We start from the raw sequence: 21,505 nt of genomic DNA on the forward strand, positions 1-21,505 counted from the left end.
GCTATTTTGAGAGAGAAAGCAGGAGTCCAGGAATAACTAACTCCCTCACCTGTCCCATCCTCTACCTTCATGAAAGCTGCCGTGGGCTCCATCCTGCCCTCCCACCCCAGGGCTGCGCTGTGGAGGTCCAGACGTCCTTTGACAAAAAGGTAACCTTGAAGGTTTTGAAGAGCAGAAAGATTGGCAGTTCCTCTCAATGATCTTTTCTCATCTCCATTCCTTTCCACTCCAGTCGTCCTCTGTGTCTGGGAGACATCAGGGAATCATTTCACTCAGAAAGAATGAAGCAAACACAAAGGAGGGCAAAGATGAGAGAGGTGTCAAAACTCAATGACATCTTTGATCTTGAAAGCACTGAACTTTTAGCTGCTGAGCCACAGAAGGCCTTTTTTTTAAGTGTATTTGTTGTCACTTTCAATCAAAAGATTCCTGACTAAAGCAGACTTATGCAGCAAAGTTCCATCTTGATTCATCAGCCTACTTCTCCAACCTTAGCTGGGATACTCTACACCCTCAGCTCCCCATTCTAACTATTGGCAATTCCTTTAAGATCTTTTAATATTTAATCTCTGCTAAACACCAGACTTCAGAGGGGTTTTTTTGTTTTGTTTTTTGTGGGTCGTAAGACTTGACCTCTTGGCCTGAGTGCTGTCCTTTAGCTTCTTTGTGCTCAAGGATATCAGTCTACCACTTGAGCCACAGTGCTATTTCCAGTTTTTGAGTAGTTAATTGGAGATATGAGCCTTACAGGGCCTTTACTACCTGGGCTGGCTTTGTATGATCCTCATATCTCAGCCTCCTGAGTAGCTAGGATTACAAGCATGAGGCACCAGTGCCCTGCAAGAGACTTTTTTTTTTACATTTTTTATTAAAGAATTTATTAACACTGATTTTTACATCATATTTCAAATGACATGTTTAACAAACAAGTGTTCTATATACAATCACTGGCACTTAGTTTTTAGAACATAATCAAAATTAGGCTAAGGATTTGTATATCATAGATACATATTTATGAAATAAAACATATCTATAGAGTCATAGATTTTTATGTCTATGTAGTTGTGTTTATATTTCCAATACCATGTCCATAGCATTGGGTATGTAAATATTGAGTCCTCACTCTTGCACTGTTTGGATTTAATAGCCACATATTAAGGATACCATGCGCCTTTTGTTCCTTAGGTCTTGACTTGTCTCAACATGATTCGCTCTAGATTCAACTGCTTCCCTGCGAATGCCATTATTTTATCTTGTCTGTTGGCTATGTAGAATTCCATTGTGTAGATACACATTTTCTGTATCCATTCATCCCTGCAAGAGACTTTTAAACATATAAAAAGATATATAAAAACATACAAGGGGGGTGGGGGGAGGGTGATGGGTACCAAGACATGTGAAAGGGTATCAATGTATGTGAATTAATGCACCGTCTATCTGGCAAATATCACGTAACCCTTTTATTAATTACAATAAAAATTATTAAAAAAACATACAAAAGAGTTGTCTATTCTAACTACATTTTACTTAGAGTATTTGGCTTTTTAAAAAAAAAGAAAAGGAAGCCATGCCTGTTGTTTCTAGAGCTTGTCCAATGAATCCTTCTAAAGCAGTGGCTGCCTCTCCCTTTAGATTATGAGCCAGTACTGTGCCTGACATATTCCCAGAGTCTTACCAGGTAAAGGTAAGGTACAACAGAACTGACATCTTTTAGTGTGTAAAGGGAAATTCCTGTCAAAAACTTCAGCTAAAAGCAAATTATTAAATATATGGCCAATGTTTAGAATTCAGAAACAGCAGCAGGGGAAATTGCTGAAGAGGACTGGAGGAGTAACATAACTACAGGCTCCATAATGCTCACACTTATGCTGGGCATAAGTTTCCAGCTCCAGGGCACATGTACATTATCTCTTTAAGACAGAATATTGGGACCAAGGAAAGAGGGATGTCATTGTCCAAAAGAGAAATGTACACATTACCTGAATTATGAAATGGTAACCCCTCTGTACACCTTAATAATAAAATTTCATTTTAAAAATCTGTGGAAAGGGCTGGGAGCATAACCTAGTGGTAGAGTGCTTGACTAGTATGTACAAAGCCTTGGGTTTGAATTCTCAGTACCAAATACACAGAAAAAGCTGCGAGTGGTGCTGTGACTCAGTGGTAGAGTGCTAGCCTTGAGAAAGTTCAAGGACAGGGCCCAGGCCCTGAGTTCAAGCCCCAGAACTGGGGAGGGGGGAGAAATCTATGGAAAGGAATAAGGAATATGTGCAAACTATGTACTTGGGGAAAAGATCAATGGTGAAAGACGATCCGCCTTCAGCAGTTTAAATCAACATTTGTTATCTCTTATATGCCAGGAATTGTATGGGTGTTAGGAAGCACTGAACAAAAAGGCTTCCTTCCTCTCAGTTATTAAAGAGATCACAGATGGCTAGGAATTTATTATACAATGTGCTGGCTGCTGTAGGAGAGATATGAATGAAGTACTATTGGAGTGTGGAAAAGTGAGAAGTTAATGATGCCTGAGAGATTTGGAGAGAATCAAAATGAAAGTTGAGATTTGAATGATGAAAAAAACTCAATAAAGTAAGGGTAGTTTAAAGGTATTTCACATCCCAAGGAGAGACAGGAGCTTTGGTGGATACCGGGTAATTGAAGAAGGCTGCAAACGTTTCCTGTTACCAAAAACGTTTTTCTGAAGTTGTTGATTCTTTGTAAAAATGGAGGCAGTCCTTTGCTTGCTTAAGACCTTTGTCTATTTCCTTATGCTCCTTTTAGGTCACTGCAGTAGACTGTTCACCTTAATCTCTACACTTTTTTCTCAGATTCTCCAGCTTCTACTTCAACTTTACTTTCAGTCTGCCAAGAAGTAAATCTGAATAAATGGCTCAGTAGCCAAGAAAAACTGGGACACCCTCCCTCCTTATCTGTCCCTAACAGGTTCCTTCTGTATCCACAAGGAAGAAAAAAAAAAGCCACCAGGGAGAAAAGACAAGTACAAGACCACATCAGGTGATAGACAGATACAGATATAACAATTCTGAAGCAAATAATGATTAGACAAAGTCCTGAGTTATTTTTTAGGTCCAAGACCAGGACTTGAACTCAATACCTGACACTTTCACTTAATGGCTGGCATCTCTACCAATTGAACCATGACTCCAACCCTAGGACAACTTTTTTTTTTTTTGCCAGTCCTGAGCTTGAGCTCAGGTCCTGAGCACTGTCATTGGACTTTCTCAAGGCCAGAGGCTACCACTTGAGCCTCAGTACCACTTCCAGCTTTTTTTCTATGTATGTGGTACTGAGGATCGAACCTGAGTCTTCATACATGCTAGGCAAGTACTCTACTACTAGGCCAAACTCTTGGCAAGGACAAAGTTTTTTTGTTTTTTTTTTCCTAGTCCTGGGGCTTGAATTCAGGGTCTGGGCACTGTCCTTGAGCTTTCTCAAGGCTAGGGCTCTACCATTTGAGTCACAGCACCACTTCTGACTTTTTCTGTGTCTGTGGTAATGAGGAATGTATATATGTATGTGCTACTCAGGGCTTCATGCATGCTAGGCAAGCACTCTACCACTAGGCTACACTCTGTCTCCCCCCACCCCAACGTTTTGATGGGACATTTTCATTACCTGTTATGGTTTAATTTTTTTTTCTCTTGGCAGACATTAAAATTCATGTTCTCCTTTAAGATGTTTTTAAGTGTCAAATTTTTGTTACCAAATTAATATTTGTGTTCATGAAGACCACAGAAAAATACAAGTTAACAAAACAAAGTAAGTATAAAAATGGATTCATAATCCTACATCCCTAGAAGGAAAATCAGTTAAATTTACATATCATCTGTATTTGGACAGGAAAGTACATACAAGGAAGAACCCATCTAAATTTTCACAATACAAACATATAATACCTAGCAGGGTTTTTTTTGATCCATCATTACCAATATCCAGAAGCCCCCCTGAAGCTTTCCTCAGTCATTAGCCCATCCTCTGCAAAAAGAAACAGCATATGGAGAGGGAAGCATGCCAAGTTCTGCTTAACATTCCCGAACTTGATAGTGGTAATGCTTTGCTTATACATTTTTTTAAGAGGGGAGGGAAAGTTTAATGCCAGGGAAACTGGCAGGCTGGCTCCATTAAGACATAGAGCATCAGCTGCCATTAAGCTATGGAGGGGTATGTGTAGGGAGGGGGCCTGCAAGGAGATTGAGGACTGCGTTGTGAGCAGGTGGGGGGTTGACATTCGTGGCCAGGCCAGGCGGCCAGCTTGGGCCAGGCAGAACCTTGGCTGCTGGAAAGTCAGCTCTCACAGGATGACTTCACCTCAGCTAAACACACCCATGTTATAGGTTTACACAGAAATATGAAAATAAGTCTTTGCTCAGAGGAAAAAAGCAAGAGCTAGAGTACAGTGAGTGCATGAACTGAGACTATCTTGTCATAGGTCAGATAGAGAAGTAGAGAGTGAGGTAGATAATGGTAGAACTAGATTGTGGTAAGGCTTTGCTTATACATTTTTTTTTTTTGGTCCATCCTGGGGCTTGAACTCTGGGCCTGGGCGCTGTCCCTGAGCTCTTCGGCTCAAGGCTACTGCCCTACCTCTTAAGGCACAGCACCACTTCCAGTTTTCTATTGGTTAAATGGAGATAAGAGTCTCACGGTCTTCAGTGCTGGAGCTGGCTTTGAACCGCAATCCTCAGATCTCAGCCTCCTGAGTAGCTAGGATTACAGGTGTGAGCCACCGTGCCCAGCTTGCTTATACAATATTATGAATGGACTTTAAAATAGTAAAGTTGACATTATGTATATTTTACATTTGCCATATTTTTAAATGACTAAACATTTTTTTAAAGTACCAACCATTCTGACTTCAAATAGCATTGGTCAACATTACATGCTAAGCTTTATATCAAGAAAATGTTTATGTATTTGAGACAAATTCTGAATTGTCCAGGCTGCCTGGGACTCATCATTCTCCTGCTTCCACATCTTAATATTGGGATTATAGAAGTCACCACGCCCAGCTTGTGTCTGGATTTTAACATGCTCTCCCCTAACCCCAGCCCTGGGGCTTGAACACTGACCTTGAGTCTCTCTGTGCTCAAGGCTAGCACTTGAGCCACAGTGCCACTTCCAGCTTTTTGATTAGTTTATTGAAGGTAACAGTCTCATAGACTTTCCTGCCAGAGCTGGCTTTGAAGTGCAATCATCAGATCTCAGCCTCTTGAGTAGCTACAATTATAGGTGTGAGCCACCTAGCGCCTGGCTTTAGCATGTCCTTGAAACCCATGTTGTGTATAGCTATGGTTCATGGTCTTCACTGCTGCATTCTATTGCATAAGCACACTATCATTTCACCATTCACCAACATTTCAGTTGTTTTTTTTTATTTTATTGTATTATTAAAAAATAATACTGCTACATTCTTGTCATGTTTTTGCTGTACAAATATATGCACATCTCTTGGGCACATTTTTGCTATTTTTTGGGTCTGTGGTGGGGCTTGAACTCTGGGCCTGAGCTGTTCAGCTCAAGGATACCACCCTATCCCTTGAGCCACATTGTAGCTTCCACATTCTTGATATTTTTTTAAAAAAGGAATGTATTGTAATCTTCTCCTTTCATTTACTATTTCTCAAACATCTCTCCATACCAGTATTCTTGGGAGAGATACATGTACATATACCGATAGATTGATGAATACAGGGGTCTCACTTTGTGGTCCAGGTGTCCCTCACACTAAGAATCCTATGCCTCTGAATGCTGGAATTACAGCTGTGTGCTACCATACTATTTTTAGTATCCAGAGCATCCCATGGGAGATATATGTACACGTCTTTAATTTTTTTCAAGTGAAATTATTGGCTTTTGATGACTTAAGTTGACTGATGGTACCAAGATTTCCCTGGGGCCTCAGGACACAGCACCAATGACCTACCCCGCAGCCCCTCTTTGTTCCTTTCTCCTCTGCTTTTATGTCATTCCTCCTGTCTTGGGCCTTCACTTCCAACCTCTTTCTACTTCAGGGCCTAGTTCTTTCAGAATGTCCTTCCATTTTTGCTTATGGAACGTCCTCTTTCACTCTTCATTGGGAGTTATTCTTGATTACTCCCATCCTTCGAGGTCTTGACCCTTCTTGATCTATTAGTATGTTTGATACATCCTATACTGTATTTAGCTATATCTATGTTATAGCTACATTATATGTCTATATTATATAATATGTAATACATAGCCGGGCACGGTGGCTCATGCTTGTAACCCTAACTACTCAGGAGCCTGAGATCTGAATATCACGGTTCAAAGCCAGCCTGGGCACTAAAGTCCATGAGACTCTTGTCTCCAAGTAACCACCAGAAAACTGGAAGTGGAGTTGTGGCTCAAGGGGTAGGGCAGTAGCCTTGAGCTGAAGAGCTTAGGGACAGCACCCAGACCCGGAGTTCAAGTCCCATGACTGGCAAAAAAAAAAAAAAAAATATATATATATATATCAAATACATATCATATAACTATATATTTAAATATGTATTATATTATCTGTAGCCCATTATATCTAGCTCCAGGTCATCCAAAACGATATAATCCTGAAGACAAGATCAAGTACAAAAGTAATGAAATGAACAGGGGCTGTCATGGGAGATCTCTCAGGTACACTAGGTTTTTCCATGGGGACTGCATCTTCTTTTAGTGCTTCCGACAAACCTGTGGACTATGAGAGAATGCTATGCCTCCCAGGGGCAAGTCAAAGAGGGCCATTCAGCCTGCTCCAAACAAGCAGAGCTGCTCACTCTGGCAGCATGTACTTTTTGGAGAAAAAGAAAATCCCTACAATCCATTTTCCACAGATCAGCCAGATTGATCTTTTCAAATGTTAAATCAGATCTTGCTACTCCCTGCTTAAAATCCTCCAGTGGCTTCCTATTACACTTTCAGTAAAACCAAAACAATTTACTGGGGTCGGCCCCATTTCCTTTTCTTCCTTATTTTCACCAGACTCAAGCTATGCAAAAAATCTAGTTTAAAAATATGCAGAGTTCTTACTGTGTACAACCTTATACAGTGCACATGTTCTTGTATACAATCTCTGAAATAGACACTGTATGATCTCTACTTTAAGGAAACAGTGACAGCCAAGGTAAGTAACTTGCCTAAAGCTACACCATTAGAATCGGGCAAAGTTGGTGTTCAAAACCCATGTTCTTTGTGTATGATGTATCATTAGCTTCCAGCTTCTGGGCCACACCAGTCTTGTTCTCACTCTGATTCCCAGGTAGTTGTTTTCACTGCCTGGAATGATCTTCCTGCTTCTTCCCATTTCCTGGCTCTTTTCTTGATCAGATGTCAGTTCAAACACTGCTTCCTTAGGGTGGCCTTTCCTTACCACTGACCTTAAGTGAGCCATCTCTCCCACATTATCCTACTCTTAATTCCTTACATCTACTTCCAGTTTAATATTCATCTAGATTTTAGGCTTTTCTTTGGGTAGAGTTTTGAGGCAAGCTCTTGCGACATAGCCCAGGATGTCCTCAAATTCTCAATCCTCCTGCCTCAGCCTCCTACATGCTGGGCTTATAGGTGTGTTTCATCACACCCAGATTTTTCTTATCACATATATGCTTACTCTCTGGCTCCTTTTTTCTAGAATGAAAGTATCACAAGAGCAGGGATTTTGTCTAATAAATATGTATCGGGGGATGAACACCACCTTGGCTTTTTAGTAGTAATAGTAATCATAGCAAGAGTTATGCAACGTACAAGCACCTATCCCTGTTAATACTTTTACATAGCTCATTTCATCTACATTGATCTGTGACCATGATGCAAAGCAGGGAGAATTATACTCATTTTACAAACAAGGAAGCTGAAATATGATGAAATTAAACTACTTGTCCAAGGTCACACTGCAAGGCAGAAATCCAAGCCCAGTCCATGCTTTCTCCACTCAGCAGTGCTGCCTCCTTATGGACTAATTCTGAAGGATGCAGCAGCCTTTAGCTGCAAGCGAACACCTTGGGCTCTGCCCTCTCACAATTCAGAACCTTTCCAGATGTCCACAGGATGATCCACATCACTCCCCGGACTTAATGGACATGCAGTATATCCATAACCCAACATCAACGTTTCCACAAACTCACTCTTCTTGAAGAGATCATATTCTCTGCTAGTGCCACTAGTTGCCTGCATTTATATAGCTATTCTAAATTCTAAGTGGTCTTTGATCTTTAGCCCAAATTCCTCACTGTTTTTTTTAATATCTGCCAAGATCTAGGCCTTGCCTGCCTTGTTGTATTATTCTCTTATCCTCAAGTTTGAAACTTCCTGTTCCTTCAGCTTACCACAGTCCAGCCTCAAAACCTTTGCATTTGCCAACCCTTTCTCTTCTCACTGATAATTCCATTCACCTTTGAGAATTTAGCACATCATTTGTTCAGGGACGTTTTCCCACATCCCAGTCTTGTTACTCTTTGAAGCTTTTCTATAACTGCAATGAAGTGACTAGGTATGTGGCAACCAATGAAAGATGTCATTTTCTACCAGCTGAAGACAAGGAAAAGATGAGCATTGGATCCCTCACGTTCTGTGCTGCATCCCAAGTGTGTCCCACACAAGAGGTGCTTAGTAAATACTTTAGCTTTATCAGGTCTGTTTCCTTTAAAAGAAGGTAAGCGCCATAAGAACAGGGATTTTTGTTGTATAGTCATTGCTATTTCTATGTGCATGGTATCCATTAAATGAATATGCCCATTACTTCCTTTGCATTTCAGCTGGATGTCATTATTTCATAACTTCACAAGGCTTCTGATGCCAGAGAATGCTCCTGGCCAGAGAGCTTGAATGCAAAGTAGACCGGCAAGAGAAGACCAACCTAATTCCAGTGACCATGCATTTTTGGGTTCCTTAGAGGGAATTGCACAGCATTGTGGAATTGTCTCATCAGGTTGTTTTCCTCTAATGAAACCCTTTATGGTGATACATCAGCTCAGTGAGGTAGTGCTTGCCTGGCATGGGTAGGCTTTGGATTTGATCCCTAGTACCGCTAAATACACACATACACACTTAAATCCTTTTTTAAGGTAGAATACTGAATATGCCAAATAGTTCTATATGGGTTTCCTGGGAAAAGGCTAGAGCCAAGTGATAAATGAAAGGATCTCCTGGGGGTACAGAGGGCAGGCAGAGTGGATGAGCTGGGATTATAGGCGTGTAATAACACACTCAGCAGTCTGAGGCAGAACTATGAGTTGGAGGTCAGCCTGGACTACACAATGAGACCCACTTCCTCCTCTTCAAAGGCAGCATGGGGCAGAAGGGCCCGGACTTCACAAACAGATCCAAAACTCTGCTGAGTAGGTATGTATCCTTGAGCAGTCAACTCTTTTACCTATTTATAAGACAGGAATAAAAAACACTTACTTTACAATGCTGGGAGACTTAGAAATATTTGCAAAATTCCCTGGTTCAGGAAGTACTCAATAAAGTGGGGTTTTTACAACAATGTGTGTGTGTGTGTGTGTGCACGAGCGCCAATCCTGGGGCTCAAACTCAGGGCCTGGGCACTGTTTCTGAGCTATTGTGCTCTACCACAACTTCACTTTCAGGATTTTGTTTGTTTGTTTTGTTGTAGTTTATTGGAAATAAAGAATCTTTCTGAGTTTGCTTATCCAGGCTGTCTTCCAACTGTGATCCCCAGATCTGTCTCCTCAGTAGCTAGTAGTACAGGCATGAGCCGCCTGCACCTGGCTTACCATAGCCTTTTACACTAACCAGCCACACAGACACACCAAGGTGGCATGTAGCTAAACATTCAGGCTAATCAAGTTAACCAGCCCCCAAGAGAAACAAAATACAGTCTTTAAAATCTCCGCAGGTGAACTTGGCCAATTAAAAGCCTTCTCTATCCCTTGAATTGGCTGCCAACAAACTAATTCATTTAGTCCAGGTGGGCTATAGTGCCTTCTGGTGGCAATAGACCAATGGCTCAGGCAGTAAGTTGGCCTGGTGGAACTTACCAGGCTCCACCACTCGCTGACATCTGCCCTTGGCAAAGAACAAGCAGCTCTGGATTTCTGGAACTTTGGCTAGCCTTGTCCTTTATGATAGTGCCACCTAGTGAGACCCTGGAGGCACTGTCGCCAAATCTCGGCAGCTGCTAGGATCACCGCGACAAGGCTTTGAGAGGTGAGAGAGACTATGGGGGTCTTTCCCCGGGGCGGTCTCCTACCCCCCCACTGCTATAGGTAAAAGGGATGCACGCACTTCGTCAGGGTCTGTGGAGGACGCCAGGGCCACTCCACTCCCACCCTGGTCCAGAACGATGGGGGCTGAGAAAGGTCCGATGTTAGCTATCCCTCAGCCATAAGTGGCGGGCGAGCTTACGGTTTCCTGGCTTCGGATGCTTGGGAATCGACAGAACGGGGATCGTCCTCTTCAGAGCCACCGCACACGGAGAAGCTGAGGCTCCGCGGGAGCGTGGTTCTCCCAAGGACACACAGACGGACGGCAAGGGGGGCACACCCCCACGGGACCCCCACACTCGGCCCCTGTCCCTTCCCGCCCCAAGGCCCAGGGTCAGGGGCGCAGAAGGAAGCCCGCACCACGGCGCCCGCACTCCTCTCCCCTCGACCGCTCGCCGCTCGGGGGCGGGGAAAGCGGGGACCCCGAGCAGGAAACAAGAGTCCCGCGCGGGCGGCCCCTGGGAACACGCGGCGCCGGGTCACGTGAGAGGGGCGAGCCGGCGAGGAGCCGGCGCGCGTGCGCACGCACGACGTACGTAAACACGCACCGAGGTGCTAAAAGAGGAGAGCCCGAAGCCTCCGGTCACATGTGCCGGGTGACAGGAGCGAAGTAGGGGGCGGGAAAAGAGGACACATCACGTGGAGAGGGCCAGCGCAGGGAGGTCACGTGAGGGGACGGAGGCGGAGCCCCGAGGAGGAGGAGGAGGAGGAGGGGCGCGCGGCTTCCGGCGGCCGGGGGGGGGGGGCTAGCGAGCGGAGGGGGGGGGGCCCTGTCCCGGAGGTGGCGGCGGCGCCATCTTGGCGAAGGGGGGATCAGGAAGTGCGGACCGCGGCGGCGGCGGCGGCGGAGCCCGGAGTGGAGGCGGGAGGCTCCCGGCCCGCCGGCCCCGGAGCGGAGCGGAGCGGAGGATGCAGCAGCCGCAGCCGCAGGGGCAGCAGCAGCCGGGGCCGAGGCAGCAGCTGGGGGGCCAGGGGGCGGCGCCGGGGGCCGGGGGCGGCCCAGGTGGGGGCCCGGGGCCGGGGCCCTGCCTGAGGCGGGAGCTCAAGCTGCTCGAGTCCATCTTCCACCGCGGCCACGAGCGCTTCCGCATTGCCAGCGCCTGCCTAGACGAGCTGAGCTGCGAGTTCCTGCTGGCTGGGGCTGGAGGGGCCGGAGCGGGGGCCGCACCCGGACCGCATCTCCCCCCTCGGGGGTCGGTGCCTGGAGATCCCGTCCGCATCCACTGCAACATCACGGTGAGACCCTCTCGCTTGAGCCCCTGGGAGGGGGGCCTTGTCAGGGACTCGGGACCAAACCGTACAGCCTTGGCTCTCGAAGGACCCGAGAGGCCGAAGCCCCTCTTGGGGTTCGGCCCCTTCTCTCCAGGTTACACTTGTTTGTGCGGCTTGAGGTTCTGTCGGGCACTCAAAATCTCCTCTGTGGACCCCAGAGAACGAGGGGACGCCCCGACATATGGTCTCGTCACTAACCCCCTTCCACAAACCCACCACACAGCCCAAGGTGGATGATTTTAGTTCCTTTTGACTACCCCGCCACAACTTTACCATGCTACTTAGGAATGTCCCTTTCTCCCCCCCCCCCCCCACTCTAATTACAAGGTTCCAGGCCTCTGCACTAACCCCAGCTGGAAGGACCTCGCCTGGAACCGAACATTTCTGCGAAGACCCCTCCTCAGTACTTCCTCTGACTTAGAACATTGCCACCTGTGGGTTCCCTGCCTAGGCATCCCTCCCGAAGCCCCCCTTGACTCCGAATCTCCAAGTGATCGTTTGCAATTGCTTGGGTCCTCTTTCACTCCTTACGGTTCTCTATTCTGGCGTAACCTCTAACTCTCCTCTTCATGCCTCAGCTGGTAACAGTTCTGCCACTCCCCTCTCTGTTCCCAGTGGATATGTCCAGACGCCCTAGGTTGCAGCTTTTCTTGGTAATGATGGTAATGTGATGTGCCTGGGCCACCCCATTTATTCCGAACAGCATAACAGTTTCATTACTCCTCAACGGGCATCATTCTATCCTAAAGAGTACTAGACCAGCAGAGAGAGTTCCCATGTGCCCTGCCTTATTCTACTTTCATACGTGTGCTGAGGAGGGTTGGGTGTCTGTGTATTTGGGAGTGCCTGCTACTGTATTTGTACAACACTTGGATTAGTTGATAGTCCCTGCTGTGGTGATCTCACTCCTGGAGTGGCAGGTAGCTTAGGAGCAATACTTTTACCCAAGCAAGCAGACTGGGGAGGAAAAAAGACTTGTGAATTCTGTGTTACTTCGAGGCCAAAATTTAGTTCATGTGCTGTTTTCTATCCCTTTTCTTCAATTAGGCAAAATCATGGTTTGGTGAGATAGATCTGTTTGGGTGGATATTATTACACCAAAACTCTTGTGTTCCATTTCTCTACCATTTTTCTCTCCCTCTCTAAAGTTACCATGGAAAGACCAGGAGTGGCTTAGTTAGGTGAAGATTTGAGCATCCTTGATCATTTTTTTCCCCTCCAGCACTGAGGATTATTGGCAGTGCTAAGCACCCCAGTAGGAGTTGGGTAGGTTTCCTTGGCATGTGTAGAAAAAAATCAAGATTTAATTTTGTTCCTCAGATAAGCTTCTAATTCTTTAAGGAGAGGTTTTGCTTCATCCATCTACCCCCCATTGAGTTGTCAGGGACCATCTGGTTTTTTTTTTGGTCTTTGTCAGAAAGTTAATTGGGGGGGTGGGAGGTGTGCAACTGAAGTTTCTGAGGCTCTATTAAAGGAATCTTGGTCTGAACCTGCCTCCTTGATTTGAGTAGGGGGAGCCTTGTCAGGCTGCATTTGGCACTCTGGCTCAGGAATGCTGGGAATGTTAGCAGCGTAGGCTTTCTCCCACCCTGCCATGCATAGTCCTCCAACCAAGGCCTGGATTGAGAAGGTTGCAAGTTCACAAGGGAGAAGTGAGGAGAATTGGTCCTAGAAGTACTGTTGCGAGTGAGATGGAGAGATTCTTTCCAATACCCTTTTACTCTTAGCTTCTACAGATATAATTTTTATTCCTCCTCCCTAATGAGCTATACCATTCTGGAGTTTGGAAAGCAGGATTGGAGTACTCTTAGCTGGATATGGGGAAAATTTCGGGTGTAGTACTCTTAAGTGGCAGGAGAGTAGACAGGAATACCCCTTGGTATTTATGAAGTTTAGCTATGTTACTTTTTCTGGTTTTCACGCTATAGGATAAAAAAAGAAAAGATCCCCCTGGGATCTCAGTCTAGGTTTTGTTGGGAGCTGCTTGGTTAGACACTGACTTGCTCAGCTGAACTTATAAGTGTGTAGGGCATGGGGATGAGGAAGCGGAGAGACTAAAAGTCTTGGAGGCTAATCACCCATTGTGACTCCTCTCTCTTACTCTTTCAGGAATCCTACCCTGCTGTGCCCCCCATCTGGTCTGTGGAGTCTGATGACCCTAACTTGGCTGCTGTCTTGGAGAGGCTGGTGGACATAAAGAAAGGGAATACTTTGGTGAGGAGACCATGGGATAGGAGCACATGAATGAGGCTCATGTCACAAAGGTACCCTGTGAGAGGAAACCTGATCTGGAATGTGGGTGGTACCCCAGGCTAAACATCTTGGGGCAAACTTCTTCAGACTTATTGAAGCCAGAGGCAGATGCCTTTAGCAGCCCCAGGGTTGGTCCACCAATCCCACAGCCACATGGTTTCAAGAACTAGGTACCGATTTGGGATTTGAGCTACTAGCTCACCCATGCAACTCTCCAGATTGGAGTGGGAAAGGAGTATTTGACGTCTCTGGTCCCTACTCCAGCTCTTGCAGCATCTGAAGAGGATCATCTCTGACCTGTGTAAACTCTACAACCTCCCTCAACATCCTGATGTGGAGATGCTGGATCAGCCCTTGCCAGCAGAACAGGTGAGCATCTCATGGGCTTGAAGGCCCTGTTGGGTAGAGTTGTCACATGGACATTCTCAATAAATTCTTGATAATTGAGATGAATATGTAATTGCTTCTCCCCACCTACTCCTACTCCCAACATGCATGTGACTCTCAGCTTCTTTCTTCTCCAGATGGGAATCTAGCTAAATGGGGCAGTACCAGCTTCATCTCCTATCAAAACCCCATTTTCTGGGCAGTATCCCTCAGGCTAAGGGCAGTAGGGGTTGGGGGGGTGTTACTGATTTCTTAGCAGTAGCACTTGGTGGCCACTGGGGACCCAGGGCTCCTTGGAATGCAGTGTCAGTTCAGAGAAGATCAAATAGAGGAATAGTTCTATAGAAAGTTAAGCTGAGATTTGTGAGGTGGATGACTGGGACAGCCAGTTTTCCTCTCTTGTATTTTTGGCATATAGTAGAAGAATGTGCTGGTTAAAAGTTATCCCCTGGGCACTTGCTTCTATTTGGATATGGCTGGTAGAAAGACTAGCGGCTTTATGGACAAGTTTGCAACTCCCAGACCCAGAGGTCCAGTGGAGTGGGTCAGAGGCTACATTCTAACAAACTACTAGGGCTCTGATCTCTGTCTTCTTTCCCCTTCTCCCTCCCTCACTGCAGTGCACACAGGAAGAAGTGTCTTCAGAAGATGAAGATGAGGAGATGCCTGAGGTAGGCTCATCATTTAAGGTGGTGTTTGGCAAGAAACTCCTGCCAGCACCATTGATTACCCATTATAAACAGAGTACCTGTCTGGAGAAAAGTATCATAGTAATACAGGCGGGTTTACTGATGTAGAAGGATAGCCAGTGTAGTTAAGGAGACATGTACTCCTATCCAGCCATTGAAAGTATTTCATTGCACATCTAACCAATTAAATATTTGAGAACTTTAATCCCAGATGGCATTGAAATCAGACAGAACTGAATTTGCATCCTGGCTATCTTAATTGGGGAGTTCTACTTACATATTTCACTAAATTATATGTTTCTTAGGTGTAAGATGAGATTACAATTTATATTGAAGATAGTTGCCTTTGAAGATTAAATGAGGCATTTACATAAAATGCTTCAAAACTACAGGATAAGTGCTGATATTTTTATCTTATATTTTGTTCAGAAATTCATGTATTTGCAGAATGTAACAATGATTAAGAACTTATGCATAAGAAACAGGGTGGGCGCTGGTGGCTTACGCCTGTAATCCTAGGTAGTCGGGAGGCTGAGATCTGATGATCTCTGAGCATAGCCAGTCTGGGCATGAAAGTTCATGATACTCTTATCTCCAATTAACCACTGGAAAACCGGAATCGGTGCTATGGCTCAAATGGTAAAGCACTAGCCTTGAGCTGAAGAGCTCAGGGACAGCATCCAGGCCCAGAGTTCAAGCCCCACAACTGACCAAAAAAAAAAAAAAAGAGATTGGTTTAGGGGCTGGGAGTTTGGCGTAGTGGTAGAGTGCTTGCCTAGCATGCACGAAGACCCTAGTTCAATTCCCTGGTACCACATACATAGAAAAGCTGGAAGTGGTGCTATGGCTTAAGTGGTAGAGCACTAGCCTTGAGGAAAAGGCTCAAGGACAGGCAAAAAACAAAAAATCTGGAGGTGGAGCTGTAACTCAAGTACTAGAGCACTAGCCTTGAAGGGGGGGAATTGGTTTAAATTTTAGCTCTGCTACACATTCTCTATTACTTTGGGTATGATAGGTAACCTCAATAGGCCTCAGCTTCCTCATCTGTCAAGTGGAGATAGTGATAGAATATTCGAATATTCAGTAATAAAGCAGTTGTGAAAGTCAAAGAACCTAGTGTGTGTAGAGCCTGACGTGTAAACACATCAGTGGATGTTAGTTGCTGATGTAATAGGAAGTTAGGATATTCTGAGCAAGTGAGGATTGCTGATCATTTTGTTTCCTAGCATCAGATTAATATCCCTGCCTCTGTAACTTTGAAAGGAACTTGAGTTTACATAAATGCTGGTGATCCATGAAATTTGCTCCATCCGGTATTCAGCCCTTTGCACTACACCCTCAACATCTAACCAAGAGGCTGAATTCTGGAAATCATTGCTTCTACTCCCTGTGCAGAGAGAGAAAGAACCATTCAGTTAAATAGAGAAGGTGAATAAGAAGTCCTTGATTTTAGCTAGGCGATAGTAGTTCATCCTAGCTGAGGAGTCTGAGGATCAGAGTTCAAAGCCAGCCAAGGCAGGAAAGTCCATGAAACTATTATCTCCAATTAACCACCAAAAAACCGAAAGTGGCACTTGGCTCAAGTGGTAAAGCACTAGCCAGAGTGCTGAAGCTCAGGGGCAGCACTGGGGCTCTGAGTTCAAGCCCCACAATTGACAAAAGGTCACTAGTTTTTGTTCTTGACCCCTACCATCTCCCACTCCAAACCTCCTTTCTCATTTCAGTCTTGGCACTGTGGTACCTTGGTGGAGCTGATTTAGGCTCTGAATTTGTTGGGAGAAGAAGAGATTTTATAATCTCAGTTTCCTTTAGCCCTGAGGACTCTTAGATACAGTCGTTTCACTTGGTGAAATATAAGCTTCTAGTCCCATTGTCAAGTCAGATACATTCTGTTAGGACTAGGGTAAAGTTTCTACTATCAAGAAACAATTTTAGGGACAGTTGGGAATGGAGTGATCCTGGGGAACATAGGTTCATACTAGCTCTACTGTGGCTTGAAAACTGAAAAGGGGAAGAAAAAAAAAATGCTTTGGCTTTTAGACTGTGGAAGAAAAGGGACTGGGAAGTATTCCAGAACTAGGAACAGTGTTGTGTTGATAAGATTGCTACATGAAGGGCCTGGAGGTGTGGCTCATTTGGTAGATTGCCAACCAATGAGCAAAGCATCAGGTACCAAGTTCTAGTCCTAGTCTTGCAACAACAACAAAGACCACTCCATGGACTGCTGTTTCAGGCCAGGTGGTACTGGTACTGGGGATGTAATGGTCTTTTATCTACCACCTATACTGCTACCTTTTCTTCTCTGTCCATTCGAACCTCATCTACCTTAGGACACAGAAGACCTAGATCACTATGAAATGAAAGAGGAAGAGCCAGCTGAGGGCAAGAAATCTGAAGATGATGGCATCGGAAAAGAAAACTTGGCCATTCTAGAGAAAATTAAAAAGAACCAGAGGCAAGATTACTTAAATGTACGTGCCTTACAGAAAGACTGGATGAAAGATTGGTGGGTGCTGGCTGGGAAGAGATAAGACCATCAGATATCCGTAATGAGAAGCTATTTCCTTTTTGAGGTGTTTCTCATCTTCCCCTAAATCCTAGGCAAGCTACCAGACTTGCTTCTAAGGTCCAGCAGGAATGTTTCCAAGCCATGTGACAAATGTTGTGTGAACTTTCCTTTGCAGGGTGCAGTGTCTGGCTCGGTGCAGGCCACTGACAGGCTGATGAAGGAGCTCAGGGATATATACCGATCACAGAGTTTCAAAGGCGGTATGTTTGCTTCCAGAGTGAGACCATGCAGCAGTATTGCATACAGAAACACAATGATCATGGCAAGGTCCTCAAAAGGTCCTGGGCTGTGTGAATCCTCATGAACTTTATGAACCATGAATGCAACCCCTCAAAGCCAGTGGCACAGATTGTATGCATGTCCATCGGAGGCAATCCTTGGGGTCTCTGTTTTCTCTCAGGGAGAGGGATCTGCATAGGGGTCCCTTCCCACTTTGGGGAATTCATCTACTAATTCATCTCTCCTTCCAGGAAACTATGCAGTCGAACTAGTGAATGATAGTCTATATGATTGGAATGTCAAACTCCTCAAGTGAGTGGAGACTCTGGGATGAAAAAGGAGGTTGGGAAGCATATGAGTAGAGCATCTGTTGAGATCTCCCAGGCAGTCCTATCTAGCATGTTGGTTGCAGGGTCCAAGAAATGGGCGTAGGCAGTGGAAACCTTGGGAGGCTCCTAGGTTATGACCAGGAGCCTAAGCCCAGACTCCTTCCATAGAGTTGACCAGGACAGCGCTTTGCACAATGATCTCCAGATCCTCAAAGAGAAGGAAGGGGCCGACTTCATCCTACTTAACTTCTCCTTTAAAGTAAGACTTTCCATTCCCATCTCTCCCTCCCTGACTTAAGCTTCCCTGTCTGCCTTAAGTTGTTGAGGACACTGGCCTCTCCTCCCTGACTGCTGTCTCTGCCTCTTTCTCTCAGGATAACTTTCCCTTTGACCCACCATTCGTCAGGGTTGTGTCTCCAGTCCTCTCTGGAGGGTGAGTGGCTGGGTGAGGACACTCCTAAGGCAGTGGGTAAAGAAGGGACAGAGTTTTAGCCAGGTCCATCTGACTGGCCTTTCTTCTGCAGATATGTTCTTGGTGGAGGTGCCATCTGCATGGAACTTCTCACCAAGCAGGTGAGCCTATCTCACACTGTTGGCTGGCTTGGCCTTGGGTGGGTCTGGGTAGAAATTCACCCAACCCTATGGTGGGGCTATTATAAGCATAATGTGGCCTTTCAGCCAGTCATGGCCTAGACTCACCTACAAAGAGGTGGCAGCTGTAGTGGGGGTGAAGGCCTGGACCCTTTGGTAGAGGCAGCTGTGTTTGCCTAGAGAAAGCAGAAGCTGTCTTGACTTGCTTGCTTTGTCCCTCCTGTGCCTCAGGGCTGGAGCAGTGCCTACTCCATAGAGTCAGTGATCATGCAGATCAGCGCCACACTGGTGAAGGGGAAAGCACGGGTGCAGTTTGGAGCCAACAAAGTAAGGGGCTTGGGCCTGCACTTGGAAGGGGGGTGCTGGAGTCAAGTAGAGTTTGGACTACTGGCTAACCAAGGCTGCCATTGGGGCACCAAGAGAATAATAAGACCTCTGGACTGGTGGCATTGGAGGAAAGGGCCTGGGGAGGCAGTAGGTAGTGGGAAGAGCAGGACATTGGCCGAGGAGCATCTTAAGACTTGGCATTTCTAGACTTTTCCACAGGTCTGGAAAAGGAAGGCTATGGCACTGTGTCCCCAAGGGACCTTGAAGGCCAGTACTAGTACTTCAGTGTTATACCAGAGTGCAGTGCTGAGATGCTGGGACACCTGGGTGCAAGGTGAGGAGCAGTAGGGCCAGTGTTGGCCATGGCCTGATCTGGTCGTTTTCCTCTTCCCAGTCTCAATACAGTCTGACAAGAGCACAGCAGTCCTACAAGTCCTTGGTGCAGATCCACGAAAAAAACGGTGAGGCTGGAGCCAGGCCCCCAGGAGAGCCGGACACTTTACAGGCCCAGGTTTTCACTTCAGCCAAACAGCAAACCCTTTTTGGGTTCTGAGCCATAGCACCCATTTAACCCAGCTCCTACCTGCTCACTCTCGAGACCTGAAGGTGGCTCTCACTTCTCTCTTAGAGAGGTGGTGGTTTTGTGGTAGCTTGCAGCTTCCCTGCCCACCACCCCGTCAAAAGCTCATCAGCTCTTCTGTCACTTGAGGTTGGGCTCCTCATTCTCCCTCTCCTTGTAACCTCCAGGTAGGCAGCCTCGTGTTGGACAGCCTTCCTAGGATCTTACTTGGAACCATAGGTGTCCTTGAGGATTGGAGTTGGGTTGGGGGTGCATTGGTCTGCCCCTCACTATGGTGTTGTTTCCTTGCAGGCTGGTACACACCCCCAAAGGAAGACGGCTAACTCTGGAGTGTCATCCCTTCCCACCTTCCCCAGGCACCACTGGACCAATTACCTTTGAATGCTGTATTTGGATCTCACGCTGCCTCTGTGGTTCCCTCCCTCATTTTTCCTGGACGTGATAGCTCTGCCTATTGCAGGACAATGATGGCTATTCTAAACGCTAAGGAAAAAGACAAACAAAAACAAAACAGAACTGTTTCAAGTACTCAAGACTGACTACAGACCAACCAACCACCTTGCTGGAACCCTTGCTAGCAGGCATTCTTAAAGAAACTCTCGAGCCTCCTTATATTGCTGGGAACTCAGCTGTGCTCCAGACTAGAGCCTCCTTACCTATGCTATGGATTTTTAATTTATTTTCTCTTATTTCATGTACACTGCTTTTTTTGGTTACAGTGTATGATGGATGTGTATGAAAAAAATGTATCTTTGGGAAAACAATTACAGTTTGTTAATTTGAAGATGCTGGTCTTGACTCATCTTTATTTTTATTCCCACATTCCACCCCATCCCCATCCCTTGACTGCTTGGGAGGTGGGGGAAGAGAACCAGGTGCTTTGGTAGAGATGAGAGGCTGTTTTGCTACTTAGCACAAGAGACATGGAGCAGCAGCATCTGCCTAGTCCACTCTAGATTTCTCCTGACAGGTGGCGCAACCAGCACCTGTGCCCCGTGGAAGGTGGAGCCTGGCCTGATGAACGAGTACAGCGCTGAAATAGTTTTGATTCCTAGGACTATTTTTCAATCTAGTAGTTTTCAGATTTCTAGGAAAAAGAAAAAGAGGTCACGCCATTTTAAATGAGCAGGGAAGCTGCACAAGTGGCCCAAGAGTTTATGTGGTCTCTAGTCACACCACATGCTATAGAAGGGCTCCAACTTCAGTTCACTGGCTGTTTTCTTGAATAATGGCTCCTGGCTAGCATGGAATAGTTGCGTGCTGTTCACCTTCCTGTTGCTTGCTTCATTTGCTTTTGTAAGAAGATGGGCATAGCCTTGAAGTTAAGTTGTTGACTTGGGGAACTCTGGATTCTTTTAAGCCATTCCTATTCCCCTATGTTGAGTCCTACTGGAAATGGCTAGCCCTAAGGGGTGGTTCTATGCTGCCTGCATCTTCTTGTCAGTTAGCTTGCTTTGGGCTGCTAGATTCTTTGGACTGCCTGTTAGTAAAAGATTGAAATGAAAACACTATGAAGGCCCAAATCCTAGAAAAACCTAGATCTGGAACAGCTGCCTGGCAATGTGTAGAAGGCCAGAAAAGTTCCATAGTGATTTTGAGGCACAATTTGAACCTGGTCATCTTTCCTCTCCTTTCTTGCATTTGAGGGACTTTCACATGTCTTGCTGCTTTAGGTGGATGGAGAGTTTAACAATCCTACAAAATGCTGCTCCAACTCTGTCCTCACCCACCTGATTAGGGGTGCTAATACATGCTGAAGCTGAAATAAAGAGAGGTCACAAGGGGAAAATTCATTCCATAGAGCCGAAATCTGGTTTCCATAGCCTCTGCGGCTTCTTCTGAACTTAACCACCAGCTCTGGCTGGAATGTAGACTGTGTTTTTAGTAATGTGTACTGTGAGCTGTCCTCTGTATAACGTATTTTGTAATGTATTTTTCTCATCTACCAAAGGATGAAACAAATAAAATTATTTAAATAGTTTGGCTCTAATAAACTTATTTAAATAGTTTGGCTCTAATAAACTTATTTAAAGAAAGTGGGTTGATGT

The 21,505-nt window shown here is 45.5% G+C and overlaps 1 protein-coding gene and 1 long non-coding RNA gene across 3 annotated transcripts; one reads left to right on the plus strand and one right to left on the minus strand.

Annotated features, from left to right (window-relative positions):
* Window positions 1-848: 848 nt before the first annotated feature.
* Window positions 849-10,704, minus strand: LOC150058180 (uncharacterized). The gene is made up of 2 exons (XR_016536856.1): window positions 10,264-10,704; window positions 849-1,324 (listed from the first exon to the last, which is right to left on the minus strand). It is a non-coding gene; the product is annotated as an uncharacterized LOC150058180 (long non-coding RNA).
* A 322-nt stretch (window positions 10,705-11,026) lies between these two features.
* Ube2q1 (ubiquitin conjugating enzyme E2 Q1) lies at window positions 11,027-20,241 on the plus strand. 2 transcript variants are annotated; one of them, XM_090340883.1, is made up of 13 exons: window positions 11,028-11,477; window positions 13,623-13,727; window positions 14,031-14,135; window positions 14,774-14,824; window positions 17,173-17,313; window positions 17,527-17,611; window positions 17,882-17,942; window positions 18,128-18,218; window positions 18,334-18,392; window positions 18,484-18,532; window positions 18,782-18,877; window positions 19,272-19,338; window positions 19,749-20,241. In XM_090340883.1, exons 1-13 carry the CDS (start codon window positions 11,151-11,153, stop codon window positions 19,778-19,780), a joined length of 1,269 nt encoding a protein of 422 aa, XP_090197009.1. In that variant the 5' UTR covers window positions 11,028-11,150; the 3' UTR covers window positions 19,781-20,241. The 2 variants fall into 2 exon arrangements, with proteins under 2 accessions (XP_090197010.1, XP_090197009.1); XM_090340884.1 differs by lacking the exon at window positions 19,272-19,338 and having other exon boundaries at window positions 11,027-11,477.
* The last annotated feature ends 1,264 nt before the right edge of the window (window positions 20,242-21,505 follow it).

Source organism: Megascapheus bottae, chromosome 10 (genome assembly GCF_031878675.1).
Source record: "Megascapheus bottae isolate mThoBot1 chromosome 10, mThoBot2.hap1, whole genome shotgun sequence".
In the NCBI taxonomy this organism is placed as follows: Eukaryota; Metazoa; Chordata; class Mammalia; order Rodentia; family Geomyidae; genus Megascapheus; species Megascapheus bottae.